Here is a 15,995-nt window from a genome sequence, read left to right as displayed (position 1 = left end):
GAGCAGCCTTGGAGGAGCCACCCATTAAAAAAAAAAAAAAAAAAAAAAAAAAAGGAAAAAAAAAGAAAACAAAAGCTGTTGTGTTCTTTAGAAAGCAGAGAACCAAGGAAACATACAAGATACCCCAAATTATTTTTCAACTCTAACTCCACCTCTCTTTTCTTTCCCTCCCTTTGAAACCCACATAAAGCACTTTATATGTTATGGTGATGAGAGACAAGGAGAGATTTCTGTCCCCAGCTGGTGATCAGTTTATTCACTGAAGTATGAGGATTGATAGCACTTGTCACTAACAGCCCAGCTAATATAGCTGCAGATGCTACATTTAATCATATAAACTGTGAGGCACAATTGCAGAACATGGGCCTCTGGCCTACACAACTGAAAAAGAAAGTGATGCAGATTCCTAAAGGGATGGTGGAAAATTGCAATGGTCCTGCATCCCTGTGACAGGAAAAAAGAAGATGTGTCCTGCTTCTGCATGACAAACTCTGCAGGATATGTGTCCATGCACATGTGCAGTCTACTGAGTGCATGAGACAACCAAATGAAAGGACCTTGTGCATGACAGCAAGATATGTTCAGGAGGAAACAGGGAGCTCCACTGCACATAGAAGAAATTAAGAGAGTGGTTGGGGTAGGAAGATGTTCCCTGTCACATTTGGCTGTCTTTTATAACACTATATGCCTGACACCTTTGTCTTGGTATCTGCAGCCAAAGGGAGTCAGAACATTTGAGAAGATGTGGTGCTGTCCAGCAGCGCAGCTGCATAAAGCAAGGAGCAGCTTCCATGCAATTAAGACCAGAGCCCTTCAGCAAGGATTCTGTAGTGCAGTGAGTGAGAAAAAAGGGAAGGTTTGGGCTTCTTGTGGCCTCCATTATCAAATGGCAGCCTCACTCCCCTTCTGCTTTTCAGAAGAGTTTGAAACAGGGTATTACAGATTTTCAGCCATTAGTGAGGGGTCTTCTCCCACCTGCCAAACGTATTGTTTGAAGATGTGCATGAGGCTGTGTGGATGCAGACACCATGCAACACTTGGGAGGCAAATGATACTCCATACTTGAGTGCTCCATTTGCAGGACCACAGACACACCCTGTGTTCACCCTCCCCTGCCTGCCAGCCTTCCTCCCTGCACATCCTCACCCACATGTTTCATCATACTTCCAATCCCACATCCATTATTCCATGTGTTTTTTCCACCCCCTGTACACATGCACATGTATGTGCAGTCTAATGCCCAGGCACCCTTTCACCCACCTGCATTTCCTCTTGCATCCCCACTGTCTTTGGCACTGCTTTCCTTACGATGCTCAGCAGCTCTTGCCCACACATGCAGCTCTCTCATGCTCACCAGGCTCTCATGTTCTGTCTCTGAATACCTCGTGCTGTAGTCAAGCTGTTACTTGTTCAGTTCAGTCATGTGTGTATCCTGTCAGACACACATCTGCAGTCAAGTGGCCCAGAACAAGACCAGCATGTATCAGGGTTAAAACTGAATACGCCAGGAATGTCCCTCTTCTCTAAACTCACACCCTGATATCATAGCCCCCACGGGGATCAGTCTGTGGTGTAAAGAAAGCTGTTTGTGGTTTTCATTGAAGGAGAGCACAGGGGAGGAAAGTCCAGCCCAATACCTAGCCCCTTCAAATGAAGTGACTTGTCAAGTATGCAACTGTGGCAGGGATTTGAGAAGCAGTAAATTTAGCAGCACTCACTTCTACTGACAGCCTGTCATGTGCTTGAAACATAAATAGTGGTGGAGACAAATCACTGCTGTTTTCCTATTAAGCTTTGGCCCACTGGCCCTCTAGCTTGCCAGCAGCATTTCTACCTGGCCTGCCTGTGTGCCTTGTCTCAGGGACAGATGTGCCTCCCCATTATAGGCTTTGGGAGAGTCAGGACAGGAATTAGCATGCTGTTATTTCCTAAGTGTCCTTGGTGTCTGAGTACTTGCTCCTGAGCTGATGGATTTCTTGCTCAAGCTGTGTGCTGCTGGCACCTCCTACTTCCATCCAAGGTTGAGGAAACACAGACCTTCTTCTTAGAGGGCTTATGGTTTTCACCCCTGCCCCTGGTTTCTGCCACACAGACTGGCAAGGTCACACTGATGGAGTAAATGAGGCACTGATTTGAAAAAAAGGGTAGAGGTGAAGTTTTCCAATGCACCTGAGTGACTTACAGGCACAAATACCATTGCAAGCCAATGGGTCTTGTCCTGTGGCATTTAGTGGCTTTTGGAAACCCTTCTTTCAAATATTAATTATTATATAACCATTTAATGAAACATGCCATCAGAAGCTCACATTAATCTTTACAGAGATGAGAGACATCCCTTAGTGCTTTAAATTGAGGAACCAGGAATTCAGTAAATTCCACCTTCTTCCCTCTCTCTTATCAGTTTTGATGCCTCTTCCCCTCTTTCCTCAAGGAAGATGAAATCATGCTAGTGATTAAGGTGGCCTGCTCTGTGCTGTTTAATTAGAGCAACTGCTGTTTCAGTTCCACTGGAAAGTCTCACAAGTGTGCAGTTGCAAAGGCATTCTAATGAGACCCCTGCCTTCCCAGGAGCTTGGCACAAAGGAGCCAAAGAGTCCTCAACAAAAAACAGATGGCTTTTTGTGCTTTCTTGGGTCTGTTGGCTGACTGGGATCCTGTTTGAGCAAGACATTTCTCTTCCCACAGGAACCAAATGCTTTTTGGGGAGTTGAGAGGAGAGAATTAAATGGATTCCTGTCCATGATGGTAGTAGGGGGATTCAGAGAGACAAAGCCCAGTGAGACACACATTGATTGATGTGATTGGCCATGGTCTTCTCATGCCAGCACTGTTGCAGTTGCTGGAAATTTTATGTAATCATCAGAACAAGTATTAAGGAGTTGGTATGAAGGCAATGAGATATATTTTAGGTTTGTCTTCATACTTCTTCCTAAACCTATGGGGTAAGCTGTAAGTAGAAGAAACTTACAGAGAAGTCAGAAAGGAGTTGTTTTGATACTGTTTCTTCTACTTAGAGTTTTCTGCTTTCTCCCTTTCTGGTGACCCCCTTCTTTTTCCCATATCCCTGGGAGAGAAACTCTGCTTCACAGCTATGATTTTCAAGTGTGCTGACGGCCAACAGCTGCACTAGCAATGGGAGTAGCTGCACCAGGGTCCTATAAGACCTCAAAATCAGGGTCTGTATTTCCTCTCTGCTTCCTTTTTCTGCGGGACTGTGCAAGACTAGGCACAGAGCAAATGCCTTCCTCCTCCTTTGCAGCCACTGCCTTGCAAGTTTGAGAGAGAAAGACTCTTTATTCTTTTGAAAGCAAAGGAGTGGATAAATGCATAAGAATTAAATATCCTGGACCAAAGCAATCAATTATCTGGACTGCTATCACTATGAATCAGCTGCAGACACCTCAGATGATAATATCACAGGAGCCAGCCCAATTGATCAAAAAGTCTCTGCATCGTGAGCCCAAACAATCTCTTCCCAACACACCCCACCCTGCCTCAAACCTCTGTGATTCTCACCTCGATACCCGACAATATTTGATGCCTGCTGAATCCTGAATTCAGCTAGTTAATCTCATCTCCTGATCCCTTGTTGTGCTCCCCACAAAGTATTCCCTTTTCTTCTTCCACCAGGAACAGATCTGGGGGGTGGTGCCAGGAAATTACCATGCTGGACCTAATTGAGAAACATTGCACCAAGGAGAGGGGTCAATAGAAAAGCAAACAAAATGTTTTTTCAAAAAGCTAATCCATCTACACAAGTATTGGCAACAAGCATCACAACACACTGGCATGTTTTTGAAAGGGTAAATATTGCTAAAGGGTGGCTTAACTCTTTGACCTTATTTCCTCAGTTGGAAACTACAGCAGTTTAAAACCTCAGTGGCTAGGTTGAGAAATCTCAGTCTTTAGGTTTTGTTTGTGAAGTTGATGTTCAGAGTAGTCTCACTGAAAACAGGGGTGAACTACAGGAATTGCCATCTTGCAAAAGGACAGGAGATTCGGGGGCCGTGTTATCTGGTCATGAAATGTTTGGCTCCAGCTTGCAGAGGAAGAGCCACAGCAATTCCTAAGCCTATGAGTTAATGCTCTTTCCCATTTCAAGTAAATGGTTTTTGTGCCAATTTGTAATTTCGCAAGACTTCTTCCAAGTTTCAAACATAACAGAATGGAATTCTGTGGACTAAGTTGAATCACTGAAGAGGAGGAGATTATTAAATTAAAAAAAAAATAATTTAAGTTATCTTGAAGTTCTGGGTTCATCCTTAACCTCTTATCCCTACAAGTGGGCATAGCACAGAGTAGAACAAACACCTTATATTTCAAAACAGGGAAACATTCTGGTGGATGCCTACAAAATCCATCTACTTGATTCTTGCACAGTAGTATATTGAGCATGTCTTGTGCTGCATAAGACAAAAGAGACTTTATAAAGAACATAACAAGGATTTTTAAAGATGCCACCAAACACAGACCAACCCCTATAGTTCCTAGATTGAGAGACTGGCACAGTTGGTACCAGTAAGTGCCATTGCATGAGATTTCCCTGAAGTCTGGGGCTGACATAATGATTTGTGGAATTAAACTATGGACTGCATTGCAGTTCATCATTGCTCTTCACTGACAGGACAGATATTATACAGTTCCATCAGGCTTTCTGTCCCAGAAGGGACCTGTTGCTGTCAGTTTTTTCTTTGGTCTTGTGTTTGTGAAGAGGAACTTGTCTTCAAACTGTACAACAATGATAGCACAAGTACATTGTCCAAAATAAGAAAACTTACAGGAAAAAAAGTAGAGGAGGCCAAATCTAAGGAAACCATCTGACAGGGGCACTAGAGACTGTAACAGCTGACTGCTTGCTGTTGTATTTTATGCCTTTCATAGCTGTCCATGACATGCCAGAAAACTCAGTCCCTTGCATCAGCTCTCTGCTTTCATTACCACCTTGTGCTTAGCACAGTGAGAAGCAAAGACCTATTGATTACACACCCACATATTGATTACACACCCACACCCCTGAAAACACACCCTGACATTCCTCTTGCCAGGGACAAGTGCTGGCCCATCCTTTTCCTGCAGGTGGTGAAGGAAGAGGGCACAGGACCACACAGTGCTGACCACACTGCCGGGAGCGAGACTGGTGTGCTGCCATCTACATGTGCACATCAAACAATTCCTGTGCCTCAGCTGTGATTCTTTGTCTGACCTTCTGTTTTCAACCTCCATTTCATTAGCTGCTCCAGCACTGTCCTCACAGCCCTGATGAGTTGCCAAAACCTGCCTTCCTAAGACTTGTAAAGATGCAGTGACATCTCATTGATTCATCTAGCTGATGATGACTACTACCTCATTTTGTTTTAAAGTACCCTTCAAAAGGCAGCAGGCAAAAATTTTGTGATGCAGAAACAGTGCAACTAATGGTTTGTTCATGTTTATATGTCATTTTCTTGGCAGTAAAATAAAAGCTTGGTGTTTGGTAGCTTAGTCATGACAACTTGCATTGCAGTATGCAACACTTAGGGAGTATAATATTGTAGTTGTGACGTTACATGACTTAATTTACCTCATGGTTCATAATTTACTTTTTATATTGGCTTCACAGCCAAGTTCTGTTTAAGAGTAATTAATCTATCAAGGAAATGCTGTATGTGTTCATTAAAAATGTGTTAACAAATTTGGGCTAAATTCAGTAAGTAATTTTGGGAAAAAAAAGCGATCTTCTTCAACATGAAATCATCTGATTTAAATTATATCTCAAGCTGAGGCAAAACATTAATTCCTTCTTCTGGTTCAGCAAAGAGCAGAAGAAAAGCACTGGTCAAACAGAAGGCTATGACCCAAAGCGGGTCTGGATTTTTTTTCAGGGGATGGTTCCCTTTTTTTTTGATGTTCACATGTGGATTTTGAATGGAAAATCTAATCAGCTGCTGAGATGAAGTAGTATATTGCACACCTGCTCCATGCCCAGACTCAGGCCTTTGTGTGAGAGAGTGATGACCCTTAGTGGCCATTTATAAAAAAGAGTGGGTGGGAATTCAGAGATACTGAGGCTGCCTCAGGCAGATGACCCCCACTGACAGGCACCCACAGCCTGGATGCAAACTGCATCTGAGCTGTTAGATTTTGGCTTCCAGCTCCTGGCAGAGCCGTCAGCGATGGGCGAGTTGTCCCCAGGGGTTTGGTCAGTGCTGTCCCGAGAGAGAGAGCACAGAGACATTGTTCAGTCTGAGGAAGCTGCTCTCAGCCTGGAGGGTTTTCTTTGCATGTTGGATGCGTGGAGTTTGAGAAGACAGAGCCCATGAAGATCTCAGGCTCTCTTAACCCTGGTCATGCCAGCAGGTGTTCATATTCTCCCCACCAAGGAGTTCCTGGGTGCTGTCCTTGGCTCAGGAGGCAGGGCAGGCAGGTTTGCACATAAGGTGCAAATGTGATTGCTGATGAGCAAAGTCCTGGTGAAGGCCAGGGGAAACCATGCCAGTGTTTCCTCCTGGTCTGACTAATTCTCATTCATGAAGCCAGAGCCAGGCCAGAGCTCTCCCTGGCACTGCTCTAGATTTTTGGTTTATGTGTAATAGCTACAGACCTGAGGGCATGTGAGGCATGAGGCCAGCTGAAACAATAAATACCCTGCTGTGCCTTGCTGCTTAAACAGTGTAATTACTGCCTTACTACATGTGACCCCTCTATTCCTGTCCCTCTGGCAGTTGTTATTTCATGGCTCCCTTTACACAAGGGATGGCTGTGCTCCTCTCCCAGCTGTACATCTCTCTGTCTGCCACTGTCTCACCTCCCATCTTTCTCACTCACTCTGTGTTTCTCTTTGTCAGTAGCTGAATAACATTTTCTCTCAGTCACTGAAGAATCTCACTTTTTTTTTTTTTTTTCATTTCTCTCTCCCAGCCACTCTCTCTCTCTCCATTCTTCCTCTGTTTTTTCTCCATCTACTTTTGTCTTCTCTCAAGCTTTCCCCATTTTCACCACTTCCCATGCTACTCTAGGTTTTCTGCCTGCCTTCCCCTTTGGAAGGAAGGCAGGAATGCTTCCACTGTAGCATTGTAGCACTAGCTGTCCCTTTGCTTATCCACCACCTGCTTCTCTATATGATCTCTTTGCTAAAAACAAGCCTCTTCAACTAAGATGGGATGGGAAAAAATGCCAAGCTCATTGGAATCTGTGATGGCTGAGGAGGCAGGGACTGATAAATGAAAACTTCAAAGTTTTGAATTAAAAAAAGAAAACCTTCACCTGGAGGTAAAACAAAAAAATCATGTCAAAGGCTCCCTTAGCTATTTTTGTCTTTCAGAAGCCTGTTCCTAGGGAATAGAAGGTGCAGAGGGAAGGAGGAAAGTTAGGTGAGCAAAACCTCAAACACTAAATGGAGAGTGCAGAGACAACAAAACCTGCAGCTCAGCAATAGAAGTTGCTACACACAAAAAACTTCAAATGGCATCCATTGATTTCCAATCTTTTTTATCTCCTTGCATCTTGTTTTAGGCCCAATAAAGATGCATAACCCATTCTGCTCCCCTCTCTTCACAACTACAAAGATGCTTAGAAGGAAAACAAACATAGGAGCAGGGTGGCTGATCTCTTTCTCCACTTGCCAAATGCAAACAGACACTTTCAACAGATTTGAATTTCTGTTTAATTTAAGACCACAGCAGTGTTTAAAAAAATAAATAAGAGAACTAAAGTAATCTCTTCACAAGAAGAAGCCCAGTGTTGGATGCATGGACACATGGACAGGAAAAGAGATGAAAAAAAATGTGGCTGCACCTCTGGAGACCAGCTTCCCCTTAGGTGATGTAAGAAACTAGGGCATGAAGGGAAAGGCTTCTCTGCAGAGCATGTGACTGAATGCATTGCTGGCCCTGACTACCTGAAAGAGCTGTCTGCACACAGCACAAGTGGGATTTGATCTGGGTGTATTTCATTTGTAGAAAGGAAGCTTTTAGCATTTAAGGAAAGAGTGATAGTGTGTGGCAGTGCAAGGGGCCATTTGATGGAGGAGAGAAGGGACCATAAATGCCTGGGTAACATGTGAGTCTGTTTTTCTATACACACAGGTGGATTTATAGATGTAAAAACAAATAAAATACATAGTACATAAAGTACAGGATATAGCACACACACACACACACACATATATATATATATATACATAATATCTATATGAGAGCACAGGCAGGTGTGCACACCAACAAGAACAATATACAGAGCCAATGGGGTCGTACAAGGCTATTTCCAGAGGGCAGGGAAAAGGAGGGCTGCCTGCCAGCAGGCTAGCATAGCCAAGCAGATTTGCTGTTCAGCTTCATTATTTGCTGGGTCCAATTAGGAAGGCAGGCGATAGGGAATGTGTCTGAGGCAAACAGGCCTTCAAAGCCTTCCTCCTGCACACATCAAAGCTGCTGCTGCAGATCCCTCTGCAAAAAGGCTCTGCCAGCTCCCAGCAGCAGCAGCAGCCTGGCTCGCGCTTCTCGGGGTCCTTCCCTCTTGGTTTGATTGTCGAGCCTCCCGGGCTCGTGCTCTCTCTATCTCCAGCCTCCAGAGCAGAAAGCTCCTCTTTCTGATTCACTGGGACAGAGTTAAGGAGCTGCAGCTTGGCAAGAGGGTGTTTAATGGGGCTGTAGCAACAAACCAAGCTAGCTATGAACATGTGAAAGACAAAATACCTGCAGGGAAGCAGGCTGCCTGAAGTCATGGAAGAGGATGGTTTGGGATGAGAAGAGCTGCACTGAGTGAGAAGTCATCCACCTAGGGAAACCTGAAAAGGGATACAGCCCTTGTCAGCAAGGAAGCTTTGGTAGCACAGTTAGAATTTCATCCCTTGATAATCTGCTCAAGGCAAATGCCTTCCCTTAATGGGAATGGAGTGGCTCACTTGCCAGGAGCTCACAGTCACCTAACAGAACATGGTCATTGTTGTCAGTACCAAAGAGCATTGTCCAAGCTTTCTCCCTCCACATTTTGATAAACTGCATAGTGACAACCATCAGTTCCCTACCAAAGCTGACTCCTGTGAGGAAACATTTGTAAATTCACTCGATGTATAAAGCTCTGTTCCTGCTCCCCCCACCCTGTTTGCCTCAGAGGTTAGAGTTAATATGACTCACCTAATCTGGCTGCCAAAGTGAATTAGTGAAAACATCTCTACAGCTCTCTGCAAGATATCACAACCTGACATTTCTCTAACACACTGTGATACATCTTTCCTCTCCCTGATCTGTGCTACAACACCTCAATTTTATATAAATGCTTTGTTAGAAATGGTTAATGTGCTCCTAGAGGGGAGAGCAAGCAAAAGGGTCTGTCTTGAAAGTGAGAGCAGCTCAGTTCTTGTAGCAAAATGCTGATGCTCAGGGTCACCAGTGCAGAGACAAGAACAGTGCTACCACTAATTCAGCAAGAGACTATCACAGAAAGAAGATTATCACTTTCCCTGAAGTATTAAGCTTATATGAGTGTCCTAGAGCAGGGGAATGAGGAGCTGAATAGTGTTATTGATGTCTTTGACATGCCCTGGACAGAAGTCCTGCCTTTTAGTTACTTCCAGGGCACTCCATTGGGCAGGGCAGCAGCTCATCATGTCTTGGGAGGGGTTTGTGCAGCTGTGAAAGCTCTCCTGCCAGACATGGTACACAGTACACTGCAAGTGCATGTATGTATGCAGGGGAGAAGCTCAAAAACATCTTCCCTCAGGAAAGTACCTATCCTTGTAGGTTACTTTGGAGCTCTACTGATGTGGTTCTCCAAAACACAGACTTAACAGCACCCGTAATGAGGGTGCCACTCCATTAGAGCTGGTTAACTCACCCTCAACCCTGTTTTCATTACAGTGACAGTCTTGTGACAAGGGCAAATTGCAGGAGAAGTGAGACCCACTTGGAATGAACCCTGTGTATAAACAAGGCAGAATTGCAGAGCAAATGAGTTGCAAAACAGAGGCAAATTATGTTTTAACCTTTTCTTTGTGAGTCTTTCCCTGATGTCTGATTAACTTTCCAGTCAACTGACTGACCTACCTACCAGGAGTGCTGCTGTGAAAGGAGGGGAGTGTTGGTTGTCAGCTCAGTTTGGGGGTGAGATTTTTGAAATGTTTTATTAGCAGGTAGCAATATGAGTAATATAAGAAAATCTGAGAATTAAGAGAGTTCCCAAACAGAAATGTTCCCTGCGGTAGCAAAAACAGAAACAATGTGCTTCCTCTACAGACAGCAGCACAGTGCAGTTGCAGTGCAATCCTTCATCTGTGTTCAGCCCTGGTAACACCTCATCTGAAATGCTGTGTTCAGTTTGGGGTATCACATATCCAGAAAAATGTGAACTTGTCAGAGAGGTCTAAAAGCAAAGAACAAGAATGATCAAGAGTCTAAAAAAACCTCACCTACAGAGGAAAGTTGAAAGACCCTGGCAATGTTCAGCCAAAAGAAAAAAAAAAAAAAAAGATGACAACTGAGGGAGGAACATAAGTGATTTAAAAGTTGATAAAAGGCTATTGCAGGGAAGGAGGGAATTATTTGTTCTTTTTGTCTGTAGTGGCTAAGACAAAAGTAATAGCTTTAAATTGCAGCAAGGGAGACTCAGGTCAAACTTCAGGAAAATGCTCCAATGGTAGGGACAGCAAAGCATAGGAACAGATTGTCAGGAGCAACTGCAGAATCTCTGCCACTGGAGGGCAGAGGATGGCTGTGTCCCTGACATGACTCATGTGTCCTGCCTTGAGTTTGGGGAACGGCTTAGATGGGTCTGAAGTCCCTTCCCACAGTGCTGTGAATCACCTAACCCTGTTCCTACAGGCATTAGGATTCCCCAATAAATTCATTAGTTCCAGCAGAGGAAAACCACCTGTTTTCCCACCCTGCTTCCTTCTCCACTGACCATCCACAGTATCAGCCCCAGTGCAGAGGACTGAGAGCCATGTCCTAGTGGCAGGAGCCAACTTTGCCTCCTTCCCTCGTGCAAAACACTGCTGCCATGCAGAAAGGTCCTGCAGCAGACTGCTGGGGGTTGCAAATGCCAAAGCAGTTGTGAATTTTAGACATAGCAATGAGATTGCCACTACCTGAACATCTGGTAGGAGTTGAAAAATGGGACTGCTGGTTAGTCCTGCTGAAAGAGAGAGGAAGCCCTTGTCTTTATATGAGTTTAATAGGTACATTGCTGTTTTCATGCTGAGTCTTTGTGATGGGGAGTGGCTTCCCCTTAGAATGATTCTGAAAATTGCCTGTGAAAAAGAAAATTTTAAAAGGACAAAAATAATTATGTAAGAGACAGAGTTCTGAGCAGATTGTGAAGTTTCTGAAGTCCCTGTCTGATACTAAAGGGAATTGCATACAGCTTGCATCACCAATGTGTGTGGCCAGGCTGACCTGGCCAAGACACTGCAGCAAATCTGTGCCTCTGGGGTGGGATTTGTTGCAGGTGGCTCCACGGGAAGTTCAGCTCCAGAGACAGGACTCAATGCTTTCATGCAGTGCCATAAACCAAGGGGAACAATAAGCATTATTCGAACTCCCTCAAAAACTGTAAGCACTTTTGTGAAGTGGGCAGGGTTTCAGAAATGTTTGGCACCTGTTGAGCAGAAAATACCATTTTTTGGAAAATCTGACCACTCTCTGAGGAACCTAAATGTGATCTGACCTTTCTCATTTGTTTGTTTTTTGTTTGTTTTTTGTTTTCTATCAAATCTTTTACAAATTTGGGGTTGGGGGTGGATTTCTCTAAACATACACAGGAACATAAATGGAACTTGCAGTATCCAATGCTACAAATCAGTGCTTACAGCCCTCTGAGAGGAGAAAATGTGGTTCAGATTCTTTCCAGGAGGTTCCTTACTTTGCTTTCTGAAGGAATAGGGTAGATATACCATTGCTAATATTTCATGCTTCCCTGGCAACTTTCATGCAATGAATCTAATGTGTTTTACATGGGTTAACCTCACTGCCCTGCTCTAACCAGGAGGTATTGGGAGAGGGGGGGCTATTTGCTGCAGTTTACAGAGGGAGAGCAAAGAAGTGACTCACTCAAGGTCACACAGTGAGTTAAAAGCAAATCCACAGACCTTCCCCGATTCCTGCCCCCATCCATAACCCCGACAGACACTCGAGTCACTGTTTTCTGAAGTGTGTAAGTGAGGCAGCCTGGTTCAAATGTGTCATTTCATATGTACAGTAGCTCAGGGATGCGTGATGATTATTGGTCTCTGCAGATCAAATTACAGTTTGTTTCTCTCCGTTTGGCTGTGTTTAATGGTAGCTGGATCTGATCAATGACACTTCAGGATGGTGGTTGCTCTGAGAGACAGACATTTTTCACAGTTTTGCAGTGGAGAAAAGGGTGCTGCCAACACATCTGAGGACCCAGCTAGCCCTGAACCAGCACATCAACCACAGCGTGACTAACCTCTGGTGGTACTGAGCCAACTAGTGAACTTAGTCTGATCTTTTGGGGTGGAGATTTTGCTTCTCAGCCTGAGCAGCCTGTAAGGTGCTATATATTGTACCACCTGTATGCTGCCTTCCAGATTTTCAGTTTTCCATAATTAAATGAAATACTGGTATCTTGCTGGTGTGGCTTCTAAAACAACTTTTAAACAGCTCATGACTGTTTGCAGACTCCATGTTGTTATTGTTCTTCCATAGCAATCTCCTAAATCTAAAAGCCTAACAGAACCCCCCTCTGTATTTTTCTGTCCTACCAGGCAGAGAGTTTGAAGGTGAGGAGGAGTACCTGGAGATCCTGGGGATCACACGCGAGCAGTCGGGCAAGTACGAGTGCAAAGCTGCCAACGAAGTTGCCTCAGCAGACGTCAAGCAAGTCCGGGTCACTGTGAACTGTGAGTACATCGCAGCTGGGGCAGGGCAACGGCAGAGCTTTGCCCACAGGCAAGGGTTACTTCAGGACAGACAAAAAAACGTTTCTGGGTTTGGGTTATGCAATCTGAGAAAACTATCTGCAATGAAACACTTGCCACAGGGTACAGTTTGTGCTTTAAACCTGGTAATATGTAAGGAAAGGCTGAGGGAGGTGTGGTACAGAGAGACGGAGAGGGAGAGACAGAAAGAAGAGCTGTGAGCTGCCCGTCTCTCCCCTCTGAAACACTGACAGTGCCTTGTTTTCACTCATTGATATTCGGGTGAACAGTAACGTGAAGAGAAGCTTCACCGAGGCAGCAAGGAGAGATAAGGAAGGGCTCAGCTGGCTCAGAGCAAACAGGTGCTTCCTGCACCCAGCCATCTCAGCAGTGCCTACACAGCCATCACAGCAGGGGACACGGGGCAGAGGCATGTGCTAATGACAGGTTGTAAAAACTTAACTTCTATGCTGGTTTCAGGTCATTAGTTTAAAACTCTGTCTAAAAGACCCTTCTTGCACCAGTGCAATATAGAAAGGGGTTTTGGCCAAAGGATACAGCAATCCCTTAAAAGCACCGAGAGGCACAGTAATCTGTGGCTTGCTTCCACACCTCTGGATTGGGGCATGGATCCCATCCCATATGTGCTTAGACAGGTGTCCACTCTGCTGGCATGCTCCTCTCACAGTAACACAAGATATTTCAAACTGATCTTACTCTTTAATCCTACATGTATATATGTCCACCTCCATACTTGTATGGCTTATATTTGGCACTTGAGTGGTGTAAAGTGAGCTATCCTCACGTACCTGCTTTGTTTCCTTGCTTGGAGGCTAATAACTGTGCAGCAAGGATGGATGAATGGGAGGAATGTTCTTTCCTGATCTTCTTCAGTTTAAATTGAGACTTAAACCAGAATATTAACTTAAATTAAAACTGGAGATGGCTACAGACATATTTCTGGGTGCATATAGTGCTTTGATTCATAGGTACAACTGTTAGGGAGCAGGTTAGGGCAGAGAGCTGATGGCATCAAGTGTTTCAGGCAATACCAATCTTAATTTGACTGTAGTGATTAAAGCACCTTTAATACCATTCTTTCTCTTCATTTTTTTCCCTTGGTCCCATGTGGGCCATCACATCAGATCAACTTTTCTGTCATGCTTAGAAGTCGAGGTTATAGTCTCCCTGCAGCCTTTTCTGAATCCACAGTTTTTTATAATTCCCTTAGAAATTGGGTGTCAGAGGTTTAATACCAGTTTCCTCATGTGCCAAATTTGGCATTAGTATGAACTGTAGTAGCAGATTTTCTGCACTGAAAGTATAAAAGTGTCAAAAACAGCTGAATTTGTAAACTGGAAATTTTCCATGAGAACCAATTAATAATTTCAAACATTTCTCTGAAACATAATTTCAATTGTGCTTTAACGTGTTTGAAACAGATTGTTTGTATAAAGTCAGAATGTTTGATTTTTATTTAGTTTCAACACATAAGTATGCCATGGTAAGATCTTAAACATTTTAACTGTTGGAAAATATGAAAAGTGATATTAATATGTGGTGCAATTTGTAATGTAAGCAGCTTAAAATTCCTCAAGGACAGATTTTTGCTTTTGCAAAAAGAGAACTAAATCTAAGAGACTATGAGGACCATGCAGGGAAAAAATGTCTTATTAGGGGAATGAAAACTAGCTATTTGCATACATCTTTTCCCATCCTGCTTTGTTAAACAACACAACAAGCAGCAGAAAGTGGGAAAACCACAGTAAATTTGAAAAATGGAGCCATTCCAACCTCAGGAGCTTCCTGGCATTTTCTTATCCATTTGCTGTGGAGCACCGTCAGCTCAGACTGCAAGAGAGAGCATCTCAGTTTGCTTTGGTCTCACACTACCACCTTCAGGCTTCCCAAGTAATTGCCCTTGTGTGTCACAGACGGGGAAACTGAGGCCTGGGGAGAGTGGGAAAACAGCCAAAGGGAACCCACTCCTAGCTTCCCAGGCAGCAAATGGCCACACACAGAGCAGGTGCCTTCCAGGTGCAATAGGCGGGTTTGTTTGGGACTGCCAGCTGCCCCTTCTCGCAGGAGGGCACTGCACTATTCACCAGTGGGGAATATAGGGGCTGCTCAGAGCAAGGGGCTCCCTGGAAGCTGGCTGGGAAGCAGATACTTGCTGGGATCATTTTCTAGGACCATGGAAAGGTGCCTATTCATTCTGTGACTCACCTCTTGTACTAGATTCATGAAATGGAAAGGTTTGTCTCACTGTAGACAGCAAGAAGATATACTGCTCAAACCAAAAAATCAAGTAAGAATGGTTAAAAAATCACCTCCACTATCCTTTTATTATCCCTCCTCCTTTTCAAATTAAAATATTTACATGAACCCACAGCCTTTGAATGTAGGATCCTATTTATGTAAACTCATTAATATTTATGATGTTAGAGGGAGCACTGCAATATCCCTAAAGCCCTGCATAAAATCCCGATTAAGGTCAGGGAAGGGATCGTATTGAGATGGCTAATGTGTTCACAAACAAATTTCCATCTCTACATCCTCCAGACAGAATTATTTTTTTCTTTGACTGACACAATCCATTTTGCTGCTTTTTTTTTTTCTTTTGGCCTCTCAGTTCTGGGATGGCAGAGTGTGTTTCATGGTAACTTGAGTCTCAGAAAAGTACCTGTCTAAGTCGCAGCCCTGTAATCTCAGGGTATGCAAGTATTAGTAAAGAGAGACAAGGCTGATCCCTCTCAGCAGCCAGGTGGAAATAATTCTGCCTTTCAAGATGTAAAGCTTATCACTTAATATTTTGAACATGGGGCTGGGATTGAAGATGCCAGTGCCTGCCCTATCTGGTTTCCAGCCAGTACTGAGACCAAGCTCCAGCAGAGCACACCAATATATTTTCCAAGTTTGGTTTGCCCATGGCACAATGCTCAGACTTCAAAGTAAGCAGAGGGGGGAGCACTGTGCTGGGCTGAGGGAAAACTTTAGGCAGAGCACTCACAAGCTAGCTCTTCTGGAGTTTGTAACAAAGCACAATGTCCAGGAAGGTTTGATCAAAATTGTCACCTTGGACACTTAAGGGAAGTGTCTCAACACTGGCTCTCAGAGTTCCACCCACAGCTTCTGCTAAAGT

The 15,995-nt window shown here is 44.0% G+C and overlaps 1 protein-coding gene across 4 annotated transcripts in view; it reads left to right on the top strand.

The window, feature by feature from the left end:
* LSAMP (limbic system associated membrane protein) overlaps positions 1-15,995 on the top strand; it is a 986,958-nt gene that overhangs the window by 945,088 nt on the left and 25,875 nt on the right. For all 4 annotated transcript variants that reach the window (XM_079305982.1, XM_079305983.1, XM_079305981.1 and 1 more), the window contains one exon: positions 12,701-12,835. In XM_079305982.1, the coding sequence (XP_079162108.1) occupies positions 12,701-12,835 (135 nt within the window). The remainder of the gene's footprint in view (positions 1-12,700; positions 12,836-15,995) is intronic.

Source organism: Erithacus rubecula, assembly GCF_903797595.1.
Source record: "Erithacus rubecula genome assembly, chromosome: 1".
Taxonomy (NCBI): Eukaryota; Metazoa; Chordata; class Aves; order Passeriformes; family Muscicapidae; genus Erithacus; species Erithacus rubecula.
This window is presented reverse-complemented; position numbering and strand designations above follow the sequence as displayed.